The sequence below is a fragment of the Galendromus occidentalis genome, unplaced genomic scaffold, assembly GCF_000255335.2.
Source record: "Galendromus occidentalis unplaced genomic scaffold, Mocc_1.1 scf7180000077529, whole genome shotgun sequence".
In the NCBI taxonomy this organism is placed as follows: Eukaryota; Metazoa; Arthropoda; class Arachnida; order Mesostigmata; family Phytoseiidae; genus Galendromus; species Galendromus occidentalis.
The window spans coordinates 1186969-1211466 of record NW_003805517.1 but is presented as its reverse complement, the minus strand read 5'-3'; the positions used below and the strand labels follow the sequence as shown (position 1 = coordinate 1211466).

Below are 24498 nucleotides of genomic sequence, written 5' to 3'. Positions count from 1 at the left end.
GAATGTTAATGATATAATTTCCAGTGTCGTTTGTACCATCTAAAAAATGAACGCTCTCCATCCGACGAGAGGAGTCGTTTGCGTTCGCTAACTACTATATAAGTTTCAATTTCGTATGGGACGAGATCGTCGAGCTCGCCGGCTATTCCGCCGGTCGGTCGGTCGGTCGGTCGAATGGTCCGACGAACGAACGACCGGACCGACCGACGGACCGACAGCCAGCCTCTCCGAGATGGAGGAAGCACAACTGGGAAGGGACTCAAATCGTTTTCGGGCTGGAGCTTCACAATCCATTAAAGATTTAAAATCATGAAGTGTGAGATCGTTATGTTGTCGAGGTTCGGTCCTGGCGGCTCTCCTAGGGGAGGACTCAGTAAAAACACTGTTTCCCCGAGCGGGCGGATTTTCGGGGGCGCGGGAAGAGATGGCTGTTTCCATGAGCGCCTCTCCAATTCTGCTAGCCTGGCAGTGTTCTCTTTCCCTCAGATTCTCGTTCTCCCCGTGCGTTCGTGTGTGAAGTGTCTTTTCCTATGTACCTATTCCATTTCCGCTCTCTTCCCCGCACAGAGGATCTTTCCAAGGGATCGTGTGAAACTTTCGATATCACGGGTGCCTTTTTTCGGTAAGGCATTGAGTTGTGAGCGCCTGAGGATAATGGCATCATTTGCCATCATGGCTCGATGCAACAAGAACACCGTGATCTTCGACGAGTCGAGATCCCGCAACAGATTGTGTTTTCACCTTGCAGCGAGAAACATGAGCTCGGTGGAGCGTCTGGCTGACGTTGCTCTTAATAACAGTGTTGGGAATTCGCCACACTCTCGCTCGAAAACCGTTCGGCTGCACAAAACAAGATTTTCTAAGTTTTTGCGGGAGGAGAAGGAGCAGGGCGCCGAGCTTTCGTCACTACCGAAAAGGGCACCAAGAGAGAGTCTTCGCTTATGCGGAACCGCCTCCCCAGGTGGCGCCCTCGGTGTTTTACTTGGTGTGTGTCCTTCAAATCCTGGATGCTCCTCCTGAGAGACTCTAGAGGGCCCGATTACAGGATGAGATTGGGCGGAAATAACGAAGACAAATGGGGTTCCGCCTTCAGCCCCCACGCGAGCTCGTAGGATGGCGGCGCCCCGGACGGCCGATCCGAAATTAGGGCGGCAGGGGACGACTGGATAGGGGTTCCTCTTCCCGTCGCCACCTCGCCGAAAGGGGTAAAAGGATCATCAGATAATTCAGCCCTGTTCCTCCGCTCCCCGAAGCCGCCGAATAACCCTGAAAGCGTCTCCTGTAGGCGCGAATTGTTACCCGAAGCAAGCGGTAGTCGTGCCCGCTGGAGCACATTCACTTCGTTTCGACATAATCATGCGGTCCAGCCGCACGTCGATGTGCACCACCCGGAGTATGCCTATTTTTTTTTCGGTTTTCGTTTCTCTTCTCTCTACCCGAGTATCATGTCAGCCTCGATTATGAGCGGAAGTTCGAGAAAACCAAGTCTTTCATTCGGAGTACAATAGATTGACTCATGGAAGGCTAGAACATTCTCGTAGCTTTGAAGATATCCCTAAATTTGTACGGGGCATCTTCGAAAGGAACGAGGAAGTCATCTGTCATTGGATCCAGGCTCGCACCATTCGTCGGAACCGTCAGTAGAGTCCGCATGGGCTCAGAGCAGAAAACGTACAAGGCATGTTGCTGCGTCGTATCCTAAAAAAATGTGAAGGGTGAGCCGTCACGATTTTCCGCTGATCCGCGTCACTGATCATCAGTCTCTGGGCAATGGGGTCATTGGTTGGCATACTTTCAGGTTTAGGAAGTTGGTTATGATCGTGGAGTCAGGGGTGAAGTCTTGCGGCACGGTCTTGGTCGGGACCTCTCCACCTTCGAGTAAGGTCGAGATCGGAGGAAAGCTCAAAAACTCAGTCCGCGTTTCAATGTTCCTCCAGCTCAGAGTTCGGAACAATTCGTGCTTCTTGTATTCATCGTATCCCCTTGAGCACATCCTTGCTGGAAATTAAGGCGGGGCTACTCGGATGAGTCAAAGTCGAAACCCACTCCTTTGAGGAGTTCACGCACTTTTGGGATTTTTTTTCAGCGTCAACCGCACGAAGTCCGTGTATTCAAGAAACTGTTTGTCCCTGGGATCGGATTGGAAGGTGACTTCTCCTTTCAATATCCGCGCTTTCTGCTCGTTCTCTGTATTCCCACGGAATGGCAACTTTCCGAAGCGTATCTGGTATGCTGTCACGCCCACAGACCACCAGTCGACGGCTCTGAAATCATCTAGTCCATTTACGTGATATCGATCTCCGGAACTTCCAGTATGAACGACCTAATCGATATTCGTTCATTTGAGGTGAATTCTCGGGAATGCCCCCATCACCTTCCGTAGGCTGCTTTTCTGATCACTTCGGGTGCCAGGAATGAGAGATCCCCCTCTGATTCATGATCACTGAACTCCGAGGAAGTTCTCCGCCTGAAGCCGGACAGGAACCGCGCACTGAAAATACCTGAACACACCCTCGCTGCGGAGCAATCGATGATCTTTATGCGACACATCGGCGAAATGAGTATGTTCGAAGGCTGTAAGTTCCGAAAGTCCGATGAAGAGAATTCTGAGAAATATTCAGACCCAACTCCGCGACCCTGCTAACACGAATCGAAAGAGGAACGAACCTTGATATTGCGGTGGATGAAACCGACGTAGTGTAGATATTCAATCGCGACACAAAGCTGGGCAACCACAAGCATTGCGAACATTGATGGGAGCGCTTGACTTGTAGCCACGAGTTTATCGAGATCCAGCCCGCAATGGTACTCCATCACACTGAGGTAGGCCAGATCGGTGGAGAACGCCGAATATACTCTCGCGAACAAGGGGTGCCTCACCATGCAACCCATTTGAGTTGTGTTGAGGATTAGTTTCCTATTGTGGGATATCCTCTTGCGGTATATTGGCCGTTTTTTCCGGAAGGCCACCTTGATCACTACATCGTTCGGGCCGACCTTAGCGCAATGCGTGGACGTGAATTCACCGAGCGCTGGAAGGAGCTGAACTCAGAGAGCCGGACGGGGGGCTCACTGCCTGATGATGGACATTCAGGACGTTTTCATTTCCTACGGAAGAGATAGATACCTATCAAGCGCGGGTCGTTGAAGAGCCTCACGGATGGGTAGATTTCGGGGGTTTTCGGTCGCGCAACCGTCTGTCGATAGAGATCGACGTAATGATTGCTGATTTTTGTCCAGTCGGTGACTCGTTTCAGAGAAAAGTCCTCGAGTAGCTCCGCGAATTTCCCCAAGGCTTGACACATGTTGGCCAACAAATAAGCGACGTACTTGAAGTAAGGAGAAGTCGTCTTCATGAGGATATTATTCATGAAGTGAACACGATATAAGGATCGAGGGTGAGATGAATTGGTATGCGTGCACTGGACGCAGGAATTATCGAAAAAGGGGAAGTATCATTGGACGGAAGAAAAATCCCGAGAATCTCACGCCAGATGAACGGGGGTGGTACTGCGAAATAAGATCAACCAAACAGGCGAGATTCTCCATATGGTCGCGGATGTCGGTACAACTTATTTTTCTGTGGCGGAGCCGAGAGAGTAGGCCAACCCCCGCGAGGCACGACTGCTTCATTCCGAAATGCTCCCAAGGGGTCATCTCGAGATCCGGTATGTACATCATTTTCAATATTGCTTGCAAATTAGCTTCAGCAGCCCTCACGTCACTGCGGAGACACGACTCGGTGTCAATCGCAAGCGAATTTCCTATTGCGTTCATTGAAAAACACATCAAGTCGAACCATCAAAGACCCGGATAGGAGCAGAACTTACTCTTTATATTCGCGGTCGACATCTTCAAATTTGAGACGGCCCTCGGCTCCGGAATCCGTGTTGACATCGGAATCTTCCAAAATCTCAACTGCGACTGCAATGAGCTCACAGTTGCCCAAATCTCGATCGTTTCATCCCGCGTACATGATGGCCCGAATCTCGATTCCCCTATCCTAGTCTCACCGGGTATCGGATTGATACAAATCTGTGATCTCGGCGCATTCGTAAGCTCGCTGTCTCTTCTGCTGGCATCCTTGACGGAGCTTCGTTGTTGTCCTTGGTCCATCTTGAGCGAAAAAGACATTCAAAGTACCATGTACGTGACTAACGTGGGACACAAGGGCGAGTGCAGAGGGCTTCCCAACTCGAAGCACTCTAAGAGGTCAATGCGTGCTGTAATCCAGGTATATGTACGTCTGTCTATATCAGATATCGATTTCTCTTCCTATCATCGCTTCTCAACGGCAGTGACGATCGATTGCTTGGCGAGAATGCAGCGAGAATAGATTCTCTACGGGGCTCCTACTTTTTTGGGAACATAAATACCCATGTACTCGGAGCCCAGTAGCATATTTTCAAGATGAGTCCGCATATGATATATATGGATCCCACGGAAGCGGATAACAGCTCCTGGATCTTTCCCTCTAAATTCGATCCGAATCTGGAAGGCATACCCTTTCGCGGATCCTTCTGGGATCCATCATCTGATAGCCGAGCCTCACGAGATCGGCCTTCCCGTCAATTAACCACTGCAACAGCGGGGGCTACAGACTCGGCTGCCTCTACTCGCTCTCGTCCACCCCAGTAGAACCGCGCCGCAGCTCAAATCCAGAGCGGCCCGTCGGATGCATATGTAGTATGGTGTCTTGTTTCATTCGAGTTTCCCACAAAACTCGTGTGCGACCACGATTTCCGATGATATTGGATATCACCTCACGGCGGCTACAGCAAGTTCCGAGCAGATCTCTTCCTTCTTCTCGAGGCCCGTCCAAAGCGACCTACAGGTACCGATAGAAATTTCAATCGATAATCACAAATCGCAAGGTCCGCGGACCCTTGTTTGAGTAGGAGATTTGCACGTGAACGCTTTCATCTCGATAACGATGTATGTATGGACCAGTCTCCTGGCAAAGAGGAGTTTGACGCTTGGCAGACGGCCGAGATACACCGACTTCAAAGGCATTTGACAAACGTACGCTCTGTTTTCTACAGCAAGCCGAACGTACCCGTTGGTCCTCCGACGTCCGAATCGAGATCAGGTAAGCACTCATGCGGAAGAAAGCCTCCGCTGCGCCGCCCAGGGATTACCCTCGCAATGTTTCCCTTCTCGCAGTGATGTTGGTTATTCTCCAATTAGAGGGCGATTCAAATAATACCATGGACGGATATTCTCAAGAGATGCTCGACCGACGCGCACGCTCCGAGGCCTGGATCGATGTCCCGAGTTGGTCAGATGGGACCGGCTTCCCATCGCAATCCTTCGCTTCGGCGGCTGAAGAGAGTAATCCATCTCTTCAGGCATGTTTGGCTGTTGCCCGAAGATATTTCAGGAAAGGTTTCGAGAAGGCGCTGCTCTACTACGTCGAAACCCGGAAACATCGACAGGAGATGAACATATCCAGAATGAAGCTCAAGAGATCTCATAGTTGGCCACTGCCACTCAGGAGCACAAATCGGGTACAGTCGCCTGTTTACCCCGAACCTCCGGTGGGGAACAATCGGATTTCGTAAACGTCAGACATTCTCGTCGCGGCCATTCAATGTAGCAAATGCCACGTTATTCATTAGAATTCTTCTCGAGGCCCGGGGTGAAGCCTTCTTCCGAATCTTGACAAACGAGACGGTTGACCGCCTCTCCCCAAGAGATAGAGCATAATCCACGATTATTGGCTGAGCCTGATTGCGTCGTTTCAGGAAGTGGAATGCTCGTGTAATGTTACAACGGGAAAATCTGGAGATCGTGCCGGAGAAACGGATCAGGCATCGAGAGGACTGTGTCGAACTCGAATCTAAGGAGCGTTGTCGCCGTGAAGGACGTTGTGGTGCGAGGCTACCACCCATCCATGATGTTACTCAGAACGTCAATCCTGAAGAGAACGGCTATGCCCATTGGGAACGCTAAGGGGATCGACGCTTAGGGGATCCCTGCAACCGACCGTTTAGGGTATTTCCCTCAGCTTCGACGAGTAGATACTCGATGAGTAATCGATGTAATCGTCAGCTTTGAATGAATACTTGTCAAACTACTGCTGGCCTCGTGGCGATGGTGGACTGTGAGCTCTTCCTTAACGGAGCGTCTCAAGTACATGTAGTACGCGTCCTAAGCGATCATTAGGTCTCTAAGCGGGATGGATGACACTGGCCCTTATCGGCGGATGCGTTATGGCTATGACAAACCCGTTTTAGACCTACTATATTTTACAGTCGTATATTTGTAACTTTTACAGCCCTAACTGTCGTCGGACTTGCTGCGACGTGAGCTCCGCTCCCGGGTGGGTCCTCTGCGCGAGCGTCCCATTCAGGAGAAGGTTATCGACGGTATGTGACGTGAGATAGGTTTCTTATTTTTAGAGAGAAATTCGGTCCGACTATTCGAGCCAAGAAAATTCCTCTCTGTGCGAGAAGGCCTGGTCTCACGTTTCTATGATCACGAGATACCCTCTCTTTTCTTACGATCTCTCGCAATCTCTTGAGATAGTCCCGAATCTTCTGAACCGAAGAACTCTTTTGAGCGGGTCTTATCCTACGTAATCGACTGCATTCCCTTATTTGAGCGACGAGAGAGTTCAAGTGGGGACTTCGCTCCCACGTCGAAAGGTCAAGTCGATTTGCTTCGATCCTGATGGAACCGACGATGGTGATCGCCAGGGGGCTAGCCCGTCTTGAAGTTGTAAACGACTTACGACTAGAGTATCTTGCGAAGCTGCACCTTGCACCTCGGTTCACCCTGTCCAAAACGATTGCTGTCACTTGTATCCAATTCGCCCTTGCGTCAGGGACTCATCGCATCGGATCTAAAGGCGTAGGACAGGCGGATGTTGAACATGATGGAAAACAAAAGATATCATCCGACTTTGAACGTAGTTTTTTATTCGTCGTTTTCGGGAATGATGTTTGTCACCGTATTCAGGTTGTGGAGCGTGGAACAACGCGAGTGAATACTTGTTTCCACCGGACTTCATTTCCATAAACATACAAATACCCCTCTGGATATCCATTTATCACTCAAAACACAAAATCCATTGACAAATTGAGATTTCCGATCGCGGTCGCGGTCCGGTCTCGACGCCGGACGACTCCAGCGACCCTCCGACGAACCAGTACCGCCAAACTCCGAACCATGAAGCGGAGTTTCGACAAGGGAGCGATTAGTGGAGCCGAATATCACCGTGAAATCCTCGGAAACCGATGTTCGAGTGAAGTCGAAAACAAAAACTCTGATCAGATATCGACCACATGATTGATCCGCCCGCTGCCCCATGTTCGCAAAACGCGGTGATATGGCGCAAGCCTTATAAAATGTTTTCTTATCGTCAGTGAATTCTATTCCGGGGATATAATAAGAGAAAACCCCAACAGAAAAGCGTCGTCCAAAACCATGTACACGAGGATGATGGCTCCCCAATCACGATGAGTTCCTTGGCTGTGTTTATTTTTCACTTGGCTACTTCTCGACGATCAAGCTCGGCTCTCTCCCAATATAGATGGGGTTGTCCCACAACCTCGTTTTCAGGGTCACGCTGATCTCCTTTCATACGGCTCGATCATCTCTACGGTAGACTTATTTATACAAATTGTACAGGATTCTTTTTCGTTTTTACAAGCGTGCGTTCTACTGCCAAAGTGCGGCATATCCCCCTCTCGAACTGGCTGGTAGTGGGCCCCCAGCGGTGAACAATTTCAATCCGGTAGGATCATAGCAATGTGTGTACACCGCCGGGTTATAGTCATCTGCGAAGTTGTTGTCCGAAGGCGACATCCAACCGGGGCTGCACTGCAGGTACGCCCGACTCCGCATCGTCAGTGGCGGCTCTGGGAGAGTTTTGGCCCGCTTCGGTGTCTGGAGCTCGGGGTCGATCTCGATATATTGGAAATTCCGAGTGTCTAGGAAGAGCACGTTGCTCTGCCCGGTACCGACCGTCAATAGGTAATCCTTGAATGATAGCGACCGCACCCCACAGATCGACTTCAAGGCAGATATCGTTCGGATCGTACCTAGGCTTCGGCTGTCTAAGATGGTCACATACGATTTCGAACCTACTACAGTCATGTTGTCCTTGACGGCGATACAAACGTTCTCCTGATCATACTCGAGAGCTTTATCCATCGTCATCTGTTGAGTTTTCATGTCCCACAATTGCACGCGAGCCGACAGGGTCAGAGCCGACAGGACGCTCGTCTTTGGCTCGAAGGCCATTGCGCGTACTTTGTGCCCAAACGAGCAGATCTCCTTCACTGGATTCATGTTGAAATACCTTGGTAGATCCTCGTTCCGTCTGCCACGGATGTAACCCGTCTCGCTCACGTCGATTTTGTACTTATCGTTGACGTCCCATAGGATTATAAGCGAATCCCGTCCACCGGACACATAGTGCTGGTCGTCGAGCCACTTGATGTCGAAAATCCAATCATTATGACCGCCCTCCCCGACGCAGATCGGATCGAGAGACGGCAAAGAAAACACAGCGGTATCGTTGGGGTTTCTCGCACCCGTGACCAGACGCGTTCGACTGGGGTTGACGGCGATCGCGTGGATACCGCAGATATCATCGAGGGGAGGCTTGGTCGCCGCGCTGCTGTAGAGGTTCTGCAGCTCCATGAGATATTTGGTTTTGGTATCCAACAGCATAAGTCGATTGCACTTCGTCCCGAAAATGACTTGTCTCGAATTCAGCCAGTCGGAGCAGAAAACTTTGTCCAGAGGCTCTATGGAATAGGTTTGCTCGACCAGCATATTGCCCCGGAGCATGCGGTGCAGTCCCGCCATCGGATGCTTTTTTATGCGTTTGAAGTGTCCTGCTTGTCTGTAGTATACATACTTCGGCACGAAGTAACTCGGCTGTTTGACCTGGACAGCGGGGCATTCTTGAGATCGGTCGTCTGACCGGTCGGTGAAATCCTCGGCCTCGAAATTCAAGTCGGAATCGAATATCGACTGACTTGGTTTTATGACGCACTCGTCTTCTCGTGTTTCGTAGACTTTTTTCGTGAGATATGGGTAGACGATCGCCATGGCTGGAATGAAAGAAGCGATCCATGAGTGTTTCCGATGTCGGGTGTGGTCGCGGGAGATGAGTACTCGATCAAGGCATCTAATCGTCGATTCGGATCTAGCTGCCGAACCTCAGAATTCATTGTTTTCGAACCCCCCGACTAATCATTAGACGGTGCCTCTTCATGGGGGTCGCTCTCCGATCCGTGGGATCATCCGAGCGACGCATGCGAGGCGGATTTCGCGATCGCGAGACGCGAACGAAGAACTACACACAAGCGAAGGAGATCGCGTTTTGTATCGCACTCAATCACGAAACTCCTCGGAGAAGGAGCGAAACTCGAGCCCGGGCTCAGATATAATTTTACGGAACCATTCGGCGGGATGGCCTTATCAATGATGAATAATCAGATTAGTTTCTCTCATCACTGAACGAAGGTGACAAGGTCGTCAGAAGTGTCTCACCTACGACGCACATCGCTTTCCCGACTGGGGGTCCGGCACGAGCCGTTTAGGTCTAGCTTGCAAAATACCGAAATTTTGACAATTCGATCCGCGGGGCAACGACCGAGTGCTAGATTCGAGAGGGTCGAGAAACCGCTCTCGAAACGTTTCACTTCTGGAGGGCGATCCGCAGCGTCGGAAATATTCAGGTAGAATCGAGGGGTCGCATCGCGCAGCCGCGGGTCCGGAATCAGAGCTAATTTGGAGGGGCGGAAACCCCAGAAAATCGCGAAAACGTCTTCAAGCAACTCACCTCGGGCTCTCTAATGCTATGGTGTTGGGACTTCTTCTCTCTACCAGATCCGCTGAGCAGCAGCGAACATCATTACAACAAACCCTTTCCCCTCTGTAGTTGGACACACGCGGCGATCAATATTCGAACGGATAGGTACCGCAATCGCTCCGGCCCATCGAAATAAGTCCCGAACGAGAGGACTCCGGCCCAGACTCTAGAAGCCTGACGGTCGCGATCGGTTTCTTCCAGCGAAATTCGTATTCCAACTACGACCTCACGCATCCAACTACGTCCCACACACAGCGCACGTGCATATAGCAGCTCATTCGAGGGACGAGATATTCGGCGCATCTGATAGTCAACAACAGTGGAAAAATGTCTTCCTCGGAAAGCTGTGACGAAACCGATTATGATTCCGACACCGCGGTGAGTCCAGGAGTGTGTCCGTCTCGCGACGTAGTTGTCACCGAGCAAGAAACTCGAAAAGCACAATTCTGCGGCTTGCTCTCGGATCGGGATAGACCGTGGGATGAGCCCATCGAGGCATCAACTGCTCGAGGGTTTCCCCCACCGTTTTCCCTCGACTTCGGGAGTGTCACGGCTCATTTCGAGATCCTCCCAGAGCCTCCCCCAACTTGGATCCACCTTAAAATTCCATCCTTCCAGCTGCAAGAAGCTCTAGCCTCCGGGAAACTTCAGCCGGGAACTTATGCGCTGGCACCTCACGCAGCTACTCAAGTCCAGGTCAACGACGTAGAGGCTCTTGAGGCGAAATACAAGCAGATCCATCTGAACCTGGATTGGTTCCAGAGACTCGATTGTACGAACGAACTTGCACCGCTCACAGCAGATCTCAAAGAGCATGAGGAATCCCTCCGACTAGATGTTGAGAAAAAAGGACTGATCGAAGAAGAAGACAACGTTCACAACGACTTCAAACGAGAATTGCTCTTGTGAGTTACACCGAAACGAACTACCTAGCTTTCGATGCTCTGTCACTAATATGTGTCGAGGGATGGGAGATCTTCACGGGAGATTCTCACGCAACTATGAGAGGCTCCCGGGCTCTGACCTACGTGGTTCATCGCGGATCTTCGCTTTCTTTCGGGGTACATCCTCGATCTTCATGTTCAATACACGTGTCGACTCTGAGGCTTAATGAGCCGAAACCTCGCGAGGAACGCGGTTTTGTTGACAGGATGCGCCATAAATATTTGAACAGGGGCTCATGCCAATTACAGCTGGAATACACCTCTGGGCGAAACCGAATCTGGAGCTGATGCTTCGGAGCGATTTCGCTCGTAATGGTAGATAGCAGCTTGGAGGCTATCCTGTGAACAGCGTCGTAAAACTCGTTGATACTTGAAACATGATTCAAAAGGTGTCATAAAAAAGAGTTGGATCCAGAACTACCCGGAAACTTTCACTTACGGAGGATTATGGTTCCCGGGAGTGTTATGTTACGCGATCACCTGTACCAAGTGTCGTAATTCTGCCGCTGATCCTTCACTCAAATCCGTTTTCTCCGTTTTCCAGTTACCGTCAAGCTCAAGCCACCGTTTTTGAAGCACTCGCTAAGCTTAAAGAACTGGGTATACCTACTAAACGACCGGATGATTACTTCGCTCAGATGGCGAAGAGCGACGCTCACATGACCAAAGTGAAGCAGAAGCTGCTGGTCAAGAAGAAACAAGTCGAGAGAACGATGAAGGTGAAACAGATCCGCGAGATGAAGAAACTCGGCAAGACGGTTCAGACGGAGGTCATGCTGCAGCGCGCGAAGGAGAAACGAGAGCTCATGGACAAGATCAAGAAGTTCAGGAAAGGTAAAGGAACTTTGGAATTCCTAAACGAGCGGCCGGAACTCAAGAAGGGCCTGAGCCGGTCACAATTCAAGCGTATTGGCAAAGACGACAAATACGGATTCGGAGGCCAGAAGAAACGTGGGAAGCGGAACACGAGGGAGAGCTACCAAGATGTCTCGGGCAAAGTGAGTTAATGATCGCGTAATTCCACGATTTCGGAGGTATTTCTCCCCGGTTATCCGTATGAGACGAATCACTTCTATCTCACCAGACACGCTTCTCCCCTTTGCAGAAAGCCTCGGCCAAACTTCCCAAAGCCCATCATAAGAAGTTGAAAGCGAAAGGTCGTAAATAAACTTGTACATGATTTGTTCCACCGTCGAGGGGTCTCTCATTCCGGTGAAGGCACTAACGGTAGAATGAATCCGATCTCATAATCAAGGGAAAAAAAGAAACTCATGTAGTCCAATCATCATGTAGAGATAAATAGAGAGTTTATTTGCTTTGGTAGCTCCGTGAACAAGAACTATCTCCAAGAGTTCGGAGTGCTGCCGGTAAAGAGCGATTTATCCGGTCATTTTTCGAATCAATTGGGGCCAACGAATTCCCCAAGTCCTACATGTGCATCTTTGCGCTGTTTCGTGGTTTGTCGTTTATGGTGGAAACTCGATTTCTCACCACGAAGTTCCGCAGAAACGATGACGCTGACAGTGGGAATCGAGCACCATGAGGGATTGAGTTTCAAGCTCTGAAGTCCGTGGCTCAATTTTGTGAGGAGGTTGTGCAAAAAAAGTTCTCGACCCCGGACTCAGAGCCTGCAGTTTCGCATGGAATTTATAATGCGAAACTTAGTTAGTGATTGATTGAACAAATCATCAATCGCTCTATATAGTCATTTCATAGAGATATGCGACGAGAAATACTGTATAGTGGTCGGTCAAAACACAACAGTGGTCATATAGGGGACAACGCGGGAACATTGCAGGACGGTTGGGTCCGTTCGCAGAACATACATAAATACTCAGCATAAAACCTATGCCTCGCTGAAGAGTTTCGGAACGACAAGATCTAGAAAGCCATCGGACCTGATTTTTTGGAGTGCATATCAAACGTCCCAGGTGAGTGGTTGCAATGATTGCCGGTGATCACCCGGAAGTCATAGAATAGGGTGGGTTGTCGAGACGTCTCGCTCTCATCTCTCAGCAGTTTGCTCGAGCGATCGACCAACCCTCGATCATCATTCGCTCTGCAAGAACGAGTCCGTATACCTATCGTGAACATAGAATTATTGCAGAGGACGGAAACCAGAGTTCAGCGGGCCAGGGAGTATCCTCGAGTTCAAGTTGCCGGACAGGTCCGAAGGTCCACATCGAAGGCGACGCGATGATTGAGAATCTGGAGAATTTTCCGATTTCGCCGAGACGCCCGCTGGTAGAAGAGGTTCAGAACGAGGTGGGTGGATCACAGCGAGCTGCCAGTCTGCTAGCTCTACCTTTACTTGAAGAACTCGCTGTAAGAAGTTCAGATTATGTGTCAGAGCATTTACTTCGGAGGCCTGCGGGTGAAAATTCCCCAGAGCTATTCACCTCGACTGAATTCCGCTGAGATTGTGTTTCCGTGCCGTGCTCTGTCGTTGTGTGTTGAGGAAACTTCCGCTCGCCAAACGCTGCTCAGCGGCGCGACGCTGTTCGTGGGCTCCGAAGTTGTGAAGGGCGGTCATGATGAGTCTCTCTTGTGAGTCATATTGAGTTCTCATCTGAGCAACGTCCTTCTCCAATTTCGAAATGAGCTGATTCTTCTCCGACAGTTCATGGCGCAGGGCGGCCTCGGTTCCGCTGTCATTCAAGTTTTTCAGGACTGTCTTGGCTTTCGCGATGCACTTATCGTACTTGTCCTCCGAGTTACGCAGTTCTTGTTTCTTGATCTCGAGCTCACGGGTCAATTTGGCTACTTTGTCGTTCAGATCTCGAAGCAGCGAGTTGTCGGCGCTCTGAGACTCCAACTCCAAGATTTTCAAGTTGGCGGCTCGGAGCTTCTGTTCGGTCTCCTCTAGGAGCTTCTTCATGTCATCGTGGAGTTCTGTAGCGGAACAAGCATCAAATTAGCGCAAGGATAAAATGACAACTTCGCTTTCTCCGAAGGTTCCGATCACCGTCCCCGACTGCGACCATTCGTTATGTATTAGATAATTTACCTTTGTAGGCATCCGCATCGGCACTCGTTTGCCCTTTCTTGAGACCTTCGTTTTCAACTTGGAGTCGATATAGCTTCTCTTTAAGTAGAGCTGGCGAATCCTCCAACAAGTCGCTGCCCCCTCGCATCATCTTCCCCCCGGGGACCTCGAGAGGATTCTGCTTGTTAGCCTGAATGGAAAATGGAGTTTAAGTCCCCGCTGGGTTTAATCTGAAACTCAGGTTCTGGGAGTAAATTTCACCTTCAGTTCTTCGACGCTCTCCCTCAATGTATTGCGCTCGATGAGTATCCGTTCCTTTTCAGAGGACATCGCAGCCATTTTCTCTTCGGCGCGCCTGTTCTCAAACTCCGCGTGATCCGCTCTCTGAATTTCTTCAGTCAATCTCTCGCGGAGCATATGCGTTTCTTTCTTGTACACGTCAATTTGCGCCTTCAATGTCGACACCCGGGACAGCTCCTACGGAAAAGTGGAATAGAATGATTTACAGACCTTTATATCAGGTTGATTTATCGTATGAAGGCTCCATCGCGCCACTGAGTTCTCTGCCCGCGGAGCGAACGGGTATCGCTCGCTCCGGGGTCCGAAAGCGAATCTCCGAACTCGGGAACTCCGACCGAGCGCGACGATGGGTGCACTCACTTCTTCGTGTCTGACGATTGTCTGGAGATATTCCGCGTTTTTCTCCTCCATCATTTTGAATTGCTTCTTCATGTCACTCATTTCTTCCATTTTCTTCCGATACATTTCGAGGGAAGCCTCGTAGCGCCCAACTTGCTCGTTTGTATGTCTCAAGACATCGAGCTCATCTTTCAGAATGCTGAGGTCCTCCCGATCTTTCAGCAGTTCCTCATTCCGATTCTGGAGTTCCCTTGCATGAGCCTCAGCTTCCTCGAGCTTCGATCTCAACTCTTCTTTCGCTAGCTCCATCTTGAACAGCTCACTTTCGAGTCTCGTCTTCTGGTCGCGCTGCTGACGCACCCTCTCACCCATTGATCTGGAACATCGCGGAAGGAATTAGTTAGGGAGATAGAGCGATGCAGAACCCCTGGAACGCTGAATGCGATTCAGAGTTTCCTAAAAAACAGTCGGAATAGTCAACAGTGAGTACTCACTGAGGCGCTTCCTCGTTGGCCAGCTTGTTTTGCAGGTCTCGCAGCTCCTCAACGACAAGAGTTTTCTCTTGCCGTTCGTTTTGAAGAACTCCCTCGAGATCGTGGAGCTTCTGCTGGAGTTCTTCTCGGATCTTCTCTTCCTGCGAGAGCCGCTCTTCGAGTCGTTTCACAACCTCTTCACCCGAGAGACCCGCTGGACTTATCGGATCGGCGGCTGGCGGCGGCGGAAGCGAATGCGTGTTCGCCATGATCTGAGTGAGAGACGAGTGATTATTGGAAGCAAAATTGTCGGAGCCCTGATCCGGAATTCATTGATTGGGGATAATATGGCATTCCCCCAGAACTCACCTCTTGAATCGCCTTCATAACGACGTGTTGGATAGCCTCCTCGAGCTGCATGATGATCTGTATGTATTTCTCTTTTTTGTTGCAATTGACGGCCGTTCCCAGCACGAGTTGTAAGAGGCGTCCGACATCTTTTGAGTGTTCCCCAACGGATGCTGCTAGCTGCGCCTCGTTCAAAGTAAGAGCTATGCTCAACACCTCACTGTAGTAGTCGACAACCTTGCCGATGACTTTCTTCACGTTTGAGACCTACAAGCGCAATACGTGACTAAAGGTTCCGATCGAGAGGTGCCGTCGGAATGGGACGTCGATGGCGCGTCTGGCGGAAAGGCAGACGTTCTGCTCGAATTTCCAATTCAAACAGAACTCGTCCGATCGACGCCAGCACCAAGAGCACCAACGACCCTCTGTTGGAAGGATTTATTATTCGACTAAATACGAACAAGTTTTCACGGAATTTTCTCCGCAGACGGGAACCGTTTCCAAAACGCGGATTTCCAACCGTTGCGACTGCCTTCGGCTCCCAGTGCTTTAACGGCGTGCAATATTTTCGGTTGAATAGATGACCTTCGACATAGCGGCAGGGGAAAAACTCACCTTCAACCTCCAGTTGTCGCCACAGTCCGGTCTGAGCTTGTTCAGCCATTGGTCATCGAAGAACTCAGCGTCTCTGTAACATGACGTCAGTCGAACTTAGCGTCGACATTAAGAACGTAAAATCGAGTCCGGCGAATGTCTGACTCAGACTATGCCAGTCAGAGGCGTTCCCATTAGTTTTCGATTTCTCGAGTAATGAAGCATGCTTGTCCTGCCCCGCGTTGCCTGAATCAACAGTCATGAGCGTCTGTGTGACGCCTCTGCTGGAACTCTTGGTGGAAGGCGACTCCTCCGCTCCCTCAGCGGAGTCAAGCTTGGAAAAATCTCTCATCGCTCCATAATTCCTAGATATAATCTTCGCCAACCTACAACGCCGTTACATTACCACGGGGAATCGTTATCTCGATGCCCCGAGTTCTACCATTGTGTCAAGGAACGTGGCTCAGAATAGATAGATCGCCGATCCCCTCCGGGACGCGGAGCGCACGCCTGCTTTCCAGAGTCCAGATGAATCGCGATTGGAGCCAATTACATCGACGAGATCCGTTCGCTAGATCGAGGCGCGGAAGTTCAGCGCACAGTTTGTCGACTCTATGACACTGCCTCATCTTATGACAGTTGATTCGTGATTGTTTTTTGATCCGGCCTATCTCGAAACACGAATCCGACTTTCTGACGGCGCCATCCAGAATCGACTTATTTCGATGTATTCCTCATATAGGGAGCTTTTATGGAAATCGGGAGGACTCAGACTGCCTAGTGCGGTCGGGAGCCGCGAACGAACCACGTATTGCGGCTCAAGGAACGGAGCACGCGTATTCCTGGTCTTTCGTCTCGAGGTTCGGACACGATTCTTTCTGACGCGGGCGAGAATGATTTTTTTGAACCAAGGAGGAGGAATGATTCCAGCAAGAGGAAAAACGGAGACGAATGTCGTTTCTTTCAAATCATACTGGACGCGTCCGAAAAGAGACGCAAGATCCCCATTCACGAAGGGGCGAATGGAAAACTCATGAAAAGGCGAACGGAACGAGAAAAAAATGACAAGCGTAGCGAATGGAGGAGACGGCCCTCGCGACATTCGTACTTCCCACGCACATAAGTGACTGCTAATAATTATGAGCCCATGCATGCATGGGACGAGGCATGAAGACAGCACTCACATCTGATTCAATACGAAGGCCAATGCCGTTCCGTCTGATAGCTCCTCCGGCGTCGAATGCGGCATTGGAATACTGAACGAGGCATCCAGCTGAAATACAATGAAATGTTCATGAGTGATAGATGATACAGGGTTTTTTCAGTCGGCTTAATCCCTAAATCTGGATGCAATCGTAAGTGCGAGTGACTGACTGTGGGCAGGCTCGTGTGTACGCCAGTCGGCTCGTGGCGGCTCGGCTCAAACTCGGAGTACTGACCTACATCGGAATCGCTTCGAGCCATGGCGATTCCAAGCTAGTTTTCACTTTACAACCACGAAAAGAAAACAAATCTGTTTTCGGGAACATGGGAGTGGAGTGCTGGATCTCGCAGAGCAAAAATAACGACTTGTTTGAAACTAGAAGATCATGCTCCATTCGAATTGGGCCCTCAATCGCTCGCTGGAGCAGCGACGATGCGAGAAAAAGTGCTCTTCCGGCAATAAATGCTACGTCTCGGCATTCGGTGGATTCGACTGAGATAGTGCCACAGGGGAACATCTGCTCTGCCTCGATGGCTTTCAGGGATAGATCGATTCTGTTCGAAAATCGTTGACTCTTCAGGAGCTAAACCAAGAGAAGGGTCCCTCGATCTCCTCGATTCTCCCGCACGACGACCTGGCACCAGGCTCGCTTGGTGCCATCGCTCGCTTGACATTTCTGCTAGGGGCGTTCGAAAGAGTAGTTTCATAAAAAAAAGCCTGATCAAAGGATATGGATTCGATTGATTCGGGATACTACGGGGGAGTCACCCTGCGATAGGTCCCGAGACAACTGAGGACCTGGGGGAATCGGAGCTTGCGTCCAGTTGGAATTGTAACGCGAAATTCGATTCATTCCGGTCACTGTCAGAGAAAACGGTCGTGATGAAACACCACGAGAAACGCATGTCGTCGAACCCCCGATCCTACCACCTTGCTCTTGGCGTGAGAGCTCGAGCTCGAGCTGTGCCAGCCAGGAGAATTATATCCGCCGCTCACTTGTTGTACACTCGCTGGCATCTCTCAGCTCCCAGCTGATACCTCCCCGAAACTTACCCAGTTCAGCAGGGCCTTGGTGAAGTTATCCATCGCACTTGGGAAGATCCAGTGACCTCTTTCAACTTTTAGGCGACGCAGCCATCATTTCGTCGCCCCCGCGATTCCCCACAATATTGTCGAACACTCCACAACACAAGAATGCTAGGAAGCTACGGAACGACGGGCACACCAGCAGCACCAACTAGCAGCAACTACACAGCCTGTGTTGATGGTTGCTCAACCGATAATAACATCGTCAGCGAAAGATGAATATCGTCTGCTCCTGGTCCTCGCTGGCGCACTAGCACTAGCGCGCGAAGAGACTCACGATCAGGCTTTTCGTCGCGGTGGCCAAAGCGGTTTCCCCGAAGCTTGAGATGCACGAATATATAGGGAGTCCGCGCAAACTAAGAAGAGTTCAGGATCCCTTGAATGAGAGAAACTCGGGTGTTCAGAGGATCGCACGACGCCCTCAGAATCCACGCTCAGATTCTAAGAGTGGAGACACGTCCTCTGTGGATCCCATTCACCAGAGTCTGAACGTTTCGCGGGTACCGCATTACCCTGATCCAGACATGCCGCTCCGTCTGGGCGTGGAGACGAAAACAGGAGGAATTGAGGCCTGCGTGTGTGTCTGGGATTCTCGGGGGTCGGCTGTCTGAGTGAGTTCGATAGCCCTCATGGAGTTCGACCACTCTAATTGTCTTACACCAGAGTTTTCGATACATTTCTTGAGAGCTCCCCGCGGCTGATGGATTCACGGTCGAAATATTCTGTCGATGTCAGACTGGAAGCTTCTGAAGCACTACCCAGGACAATCCCTTCTTCCCTCGAGAGTCCTCGAAGGGGTCGTGAGGTGCTGTCGATGTTGCTCCTAGACGCAAAGAGAAAGTTCGAGCACCGACACGGAGTCGGTGAAGGTCGATCCAGAGGCCCCGCGAGACGATCTACGAACGCAGGGGAAAGCTGGTGAGGCGGCGATATAGCGTCCGACGGTATTGGATCAAGTCGACTTACCGATCCTAAACCTGAGCTCCGTGCTACTATTCGATCTAGCCCCGTCCCCCCCGTCCTCAAGAAAAGAGTAGGACTCGTCGTTACGCCGCTGCCGTATCACTGTCGTGATAGGGAAAAACCGTCCTATTGAAAAGCGTCGCGCGTCGCCGGTAGGTGTTTGAGGCAGGCTAGAATGAGTGGGATTCCATGAGCACGATTTCGCGAATTCCGGGCGGTGAAGTGACACGGAACCATGGACCAAGGCGAGAATCATGGAGCCTTCAACAAACTGATAGACCTCCGCTCGTGAGGAGTCGCGGGATCCCATTATTTCCCCAAGAAGCGGTCGCCGTTGTCACTTGTTGCTAGAGACCTGGGATCTGTTGAAGCTCAACAGCCTCAAGTGAGGGTATGCGATCATCTCATGTCAGAAATTGATTGGGGTGAAGTCTCCCGCACGAGAGCCGTCCCGCCTAAGAATTCGCGCTCCGGAGAGAGCGGGAAGGCAGCAGAATAGCGGTCTTCCTTTCTCCCTCGAGCAATCTGTCCCTGGTAAGATTTGGAGACCAGCGGATCCAGGACCACAGACTCGACTCCGCTCCGGAATCCATTCAATGTTCGATGAGTTTTCGGTGCTTCGAGAGGCCTGTAGTCTGCGGTTTGCAGAAATCTGTGAACGAGGACCGGTGATCGCGGCGTTTTTCGCTGCAGAGGCGTTTCCCTCCGGGAGCTTTCACAGTTAGATGCGCGAAGGAAGTTGGAAATTGTTTATCCCGCGAGTCGAGCATGAGGATTTAGGTCCTCGGTCATCGAGTTGACTGGCCCCAAAATCTGCATACCTATGAGCCTGTGAGCTATGAGCGGGAGGAGAGTCTGTCAGCGGTCGGCGCCGTCAATGAACGAAGGTGCTTCTGCACCCGGATATCCAAAAAGGACTCTTTAGAATCTCACGACAGGCTCCACAAGATGAGCGTTCACTGGCAAGATCAGCTGTTTGGATCAAATCTCTGAGCGGCTATGACGATGAGAATGGAATGGAGCCAAGCCTAGGTCAAAGTAAAAAAAGTCGAAATCTATATAATACGCGAGGTCCAGATGTCCACGAAAGTCACGGCCACCAGGTTCCGAGCCTTTGGCGATGGTGGGATTTCAGAAAATGACATAGGTGAGCCGAACTTGAAGTTTCATTGGCTTCCGGAAACTGCACGACTTTCGTAATGACATGTCTTTTTGGTGCTAGTCGTAAATCGAACATGTCCGAAGTGACCGGCGGAGATAGAGAGTCAAGACGACTCCACTCCAAGAGACATGTGAACTATGGAATTCAGGACACAAGGGCTGCGCTTTCGAAACCGCTAGAAAACTCGGAGGGTCGAAACTCCTGACAGGCTCCAGCCTGCTGACAAACCCTATGCGAATTCGAACCTTCTGCAAAGGAATAGATTCTGGGGAAGTTGAAATTCTCAATCGAACAAGGAGCCTGGAGGCGGAGCTGGAGGGGTTTTCGGGAGCTCTCTGATTTTCGCGGGACGCGTCTTCGCAAAATTTTCAAGTCAATGGGTCGGGTCGGCTATCTTATCAGCTATCGAGTCGCTTGGGTTTTCACGGAAGAAGAAGTTTTTCGAGCGGGTCTCGCTCGACGCCGAAATTCTTCCGGTCGATGGACCCGTCAGCCCAAGAACCAAAGTGCCATGGCGATGCCAATCCGCCGACGATTATATAACGCGATGCACATCATCGCGAGGCATACAGCGTTCCTGCGACGGAGTTGATGCTCGATACTGATCCTACAGCCCGAACAAGTCCGGAAGTGGATGAAGTGGTAGAGGGACATCAGTGCCAACCGACTCCGACTCTCCTTGTCATTGTCGATATTGACGGCGAACAGTAATCACCGGCAGCATCTGATTTTTAATGAAGTGCCATAGCCTCGCCTGGTTTCCTTCTACCTGCATCGTCGAAGAGCACTGTACTGGTTGCAGAAAGTTGAATCTCAGTGCCGCTGGCGGCAGCTGAGACGCTCGTGCTGTACCCATTCCACAACGAGTGGGAGTTGGGAAGCACGATCATCTCAAACCTACAACGTCATCATCGAAGAACCTCATTTTTCGACATTTTATTATATACCTAAAAATCTAACAAAGACCAAGGGCTGTTCGGCAAACAATGTCGTTGACGTACGTAACTTGAACCCGTATGCTTGTTGCGTGAAGCTCGATACCGTTCTATGATGCGTTAGCTCTCTGCTTTTTCTGGTTGTGCACCTGTCTCTACAGTGGCCGCGTTTCGGATGTCCGACGAGTCAGTCTGTGCGCGTTCTCGCCATGAGTCGACGCTCCACTAACCGCCTGCGGTTTGTTACTAACTTGAAGCGTTGTCATTCGATTACACTGCCGGCGGTCAGCTCATCCTAATATCGAGCACGACGTTCACCTGATTGTCTTTCCAGGGCGATGACGGTGAATCCTTCGGGAGATGTGGACAGAAGTTCCATCGGATCCGGCAACAGCATCGGAGAAAGACCGGTTGCTAAAGTCACCAGGAAACATACTATCGGTGAGTCCCGATGTCGGTGCAGCATGTTTTTCCCGCTTTTTGTCGCCCGTTTCGACCCACTGTGAGCCCTGCGGATCGAATGGAGAAAACCTCGGCAGGTGCCGAGGGGTATGACATTCCCCCTACGCTCCCATTGGGTTTCGGATTCCAGTGTATCCCTCCGCCGAAGCTCCCAAGTGTTCTCAGTGTGAATCCGAAGGATATCGACACTACAACTTCTCAGAATGCGCGTCCTGCATGGAGCTGCTGCGGAGGGACACGACCACGGTCCCGCAGATTCTGGCGATGATCCGGCATTGGAACCCGGTGACACAGAAACACATCCATATAATGGTTTCCGAGGTAAGTCCGACACGAACCCCCGTCAATCTTTGCTAATGGAATCAGTTTCGAATCAGCGACATCGGTCCGATGCTTTCATGGAGTTCTCGATCAAGACAATTTTCCCCCTGCTATGAATATCGGGATGAGTGCTTGAGGGAACAGATCATTCCACAGATCCTACGCCGGGGTTCTAACGTCAACGATAGGGACGGTCTGACCGACATGAGCCTACTGCATTATGCGGCGAAAAGTGGCGCGCTCGGCGGGAGCTTGGTTGCTGCGCAAACTGTAACTGCGCTCCTCGACCGAGGCGCGGATCTGAAACTGAAATGCAGATGGACCGACATGACAGCTCTGCACTACGCGGTGTTCTTCGACGTTCCTAACGTGGTGGAGGTCGGTGATCGATCGTTTGATCGGACTTAAGCACGGTCAATGATTCCAGTCTTCAGACCTATCTCGAAATCGTTAATTCCGGTCATCGAACTTGTTGGAGACAGATGGAAGCGTTTTTCCAGATCCTCTTGAAGGCGGGGAAACGATCTGATCTCGAGTCAAGTTCGAACGATTTCGAAGGAGGAACCTCCTTGCACATTGCGGCGGCCAACTTGAACGTTGAGTCCGCGAAGCTCTTGGTGCAGTACGGGGCCAATGTCAACGCGACAGGTATTTCATGTTCGCCGGAAAACGATTCGAAGAAGATCTTTCATGCCCCCGATCAATCACACAGAACTTGCGCTGAATCACAGATAATTTGGGACGGACGCCCAATGAGGTCATTCCTCCGACCTTGGATCCGGACCTGATTCCTGAGGACGCGATTGTGACCCTGAAAGACTTGCTGAGACCTGACTCCAGAGACGAAATTCTGGCTTCTCCCAACACCAGTGTTTCTGGCCGAGTACTTCTGCAGTCTCTTGGCCTGAAAATCGGAGACCCCATCATGGTCAGTCCTAACAAGGTGAGTACCAGAACGTCTCACGGAAAAATCAGGAGTCTTGGAACTCCCATCGGAGTACGAATTCAATCGCATGAAGTCAGGCGCATCTGATATTCGTCTCGACCGAACGATCTTTCTTTGGGAGTGGAATGTGTCACTTCAAGCCACTGGGACATCCATTAGCTTCGAATTCCCGATGGTCGACAATAAAATTCCTTTTCCGTCACAGACGGGAATACTGAAATACTGCGGCACCATACACTTTGCGACGGGCGTGTGGGCGGGAGTGGAGCTGGAAGAGCCGTGCGGGAAAAACGATGGCTCTCTGGCCGGGGTTTCGTACTTCATCTGCCCCGCCAACCACGGAGTTTTCGTGCCAATCACGAAAATCATGAAACCGAGTCAAGGCTCCGAGTTGATGGCTCCACCGCGACGTGAGAGAATATTCTCCTTTCCAAAGCTCGATGTAAGCCATGTGACTTCGAAAGTCCAAACCGGTGAGAAAAACCTTCGAAGTTATTCTTGCCGACACGGATCTCTGCTCGATTCATACTCAATCATTTCTTGCCGAGGACTGAGTTATTCGATACGCCGCTAACGTGAGCAATGATTTTTTTAGGTCTTCGTTCCCATCGGAGCAGCGACCCGAACGTTGACTCGTTTGATCTGAGTGTGGGCGATCGAGTCGTCGTCGGTAACCGGCGTCGGGGGATTCTACGCTTCGTGGGGGAGACTAAATTCGCTTCCGGTGTCTGGGCCGGTGTCGAGCTGGATACCCCCGAAGGGAAGAACGACGGTTGTGTAGGAGGCGTCGAGTACTTCAAGTGTCCGCCTAATCATGGCGTCTTCGCTCTCGTCGGGAGGATACGCAAGTTAGTAGTACGGAGGTGCTTATGGTTGCCTCTTCTCATCTCATTGCCCAATTATTCCACTTTGACGAAATATATCAGATGAAGCTCGATAAGACACGAAATAAAGACGCAGCCTAGCGAAACCAGACGGGAATATATTTCTATTTTTGTCACCCAAATATTTCCAGACTCATGTCGGAGGAGGAAGGGTCCGACGACTCTGTGAAAGACGCGAGCATTTCGCGGAGCTCCACCGAAGGTTCAACGACAAGCTCGCGCAAATCGAGTCTATCGACGTCGAGAGAAACTCAGAGCAAGGTCGAGAAGCTGCTGGATAAGGGCGAAAAACAGATCATCTCGACAACTTTGAAAAAAAGTTGCAACTGGCTCCGCGAGGGCATGAACGTTTTCGTGCAGAAAGAGCTCGGGATCCTCCGCTACATAGGTGAGTCGCCTAATTTTAATCACACATTCTATCAACACAACTTAATTGATTACCATCCCGACGAGTTCGATCATCGACGTCTCGCTGAATCGTCAGACATTGAGATCTCTCTCTCCGCATTCCAGGACCGGTGCAGTATGATGAAGGCACGTTTTTAGGTGTGGAGTTCCGACAAGCCATCGGCAAGCATGACGGCAGCGTTCAAGGCAATCGGTATTTCAAATGCAAAAACGGACACGGAGTGCTCGTGCGACCTTGTATGGTCACCATTCGTGGCATCAACGGAGCGAAACTCTTTGAGCAGAAAGAACCTGCCGCCAAGGAAATCACTTGA

At 50.8% G+C, this 24498-nt stretch overlaps 5 protein-coding genes across 5 annotated transcripts; 2 read left to right on the top strand and 3 right to left on the bottom strand.

The window, feature by feature from the left end:
• Positions 1-1524: 1524 nt before the first annotated feature.
• LOC108864900 (microtubule-associated serine/threonine-protein kinase 4-like) lies at positions 1525-4116 on the bottom strand. Its single transcript, XM_018641343.1, has 9 exons — positions 4014-4116; positions 3831-3924; positions 3490-3724; positions 3128-3329; positions 2668-3032; positions 2375-2574; positions 2068-2264; positions 1793-1998; positions 1525-1698 (listed from the first exon to the last, which is right to left on the bottom strand). Exons 1-9 carry the CDS (start codon positions 4114-4116, stop codon positions 1525-1527), a joined length of 1776 nt encoding a protein of 591 aa, XP_018496859.1.
• A 2909-nt stretch (positions 4117-7025) lies between these two features.
• DCAF12 (DDB1 and CUL4 associated factor 12-like protein) lies at positions 7026-9844 on the bottom strand. The gene is made up of 2 exons (XM_018641347.1): positions 9800-9844; positions 7026-9065 (listed from the first exon to the last, which is right to left on the bottom strand). The coding sequence occupies exon 2, from the start codon at positions 9061-9063 to the stop codon at positions 7663-7665; it is 1401 nt and encodes a 466-aa protein (XP_018496863.1). The 5' UTR covers positions 9064-9065; positions 9800-9844; the 3' UTR covers positions 7026-7662.
• A 244-nt stretch (positions 9845-10088) lies between these two features.
• On the top strand, positions 10089-11959 carry LOC100901799 (probable rRNA-processing protein EBP2 homolog). The gene is made up of 4 exons (XM_003748199.1): positions 10089-10207; positions 10448-10734; positions 11318-11771; positions 11879-11959. The coding sequence occupies exons 1-4, from the start codon at positions 10157-10159 to the stop codon at positions 11939-11941; spliced, it is 855 nt and encodes a 284-aa protein (XP_003748247.1). The 5' UTR covers positions 10089-10156; the 3' UTR covers positions 11942-11959.
• Positions 11960-12729: 770 nt separating this feature from the next.
• Positions 12730-18273, bottom strand: LOC100901657 (protein Hook homolog 3). Its single transcript, XM_003748198.2, has 10 exons — positions 18071-18273; positions 16998-17086; positions 15835-15907; positions 15241-15486; positions 14893-15143; positions 14420-14774; positions 14021-14236; positions 13781-13949; positions 13173-13665; positions 12730-13096 (listed from the first exon to the last, which is right to left on the bottom strand). The coding sequence occupies exons 1-10, from the start codon at positions 18101-18103 to the stop codon at positions 13081-13083; spliced, it is 1941 nt and encodes a 646-aa protein (XP_003748246.1). The 5' UTR covers positions 18104-18273; the 3' UTR covers positions 12730-13080.
• Positions 18274-21214: 2941 nt separating this feature from the next.
• Positions 21215-24498, top strand: LOC100908994 (CAP-Gly domain-containing linker protein 3). The gene is made up of 10 exons (XM_029112834.1): positions 21215-21225; positions 21498-21604; positions 21756-21946; positions 22103-22324; positions 22447-22594; positions 22678-22889; positions 23098-23365; positions 23488-23740; positions 23908-24164; positions 24290-24498. Exons 1-10 carry the CDS (start codon positions 21215-21217, stop codon positions 24496-24498), a joined length of 1878 nt encoding a protein of 625 aa, XP_028968667.1.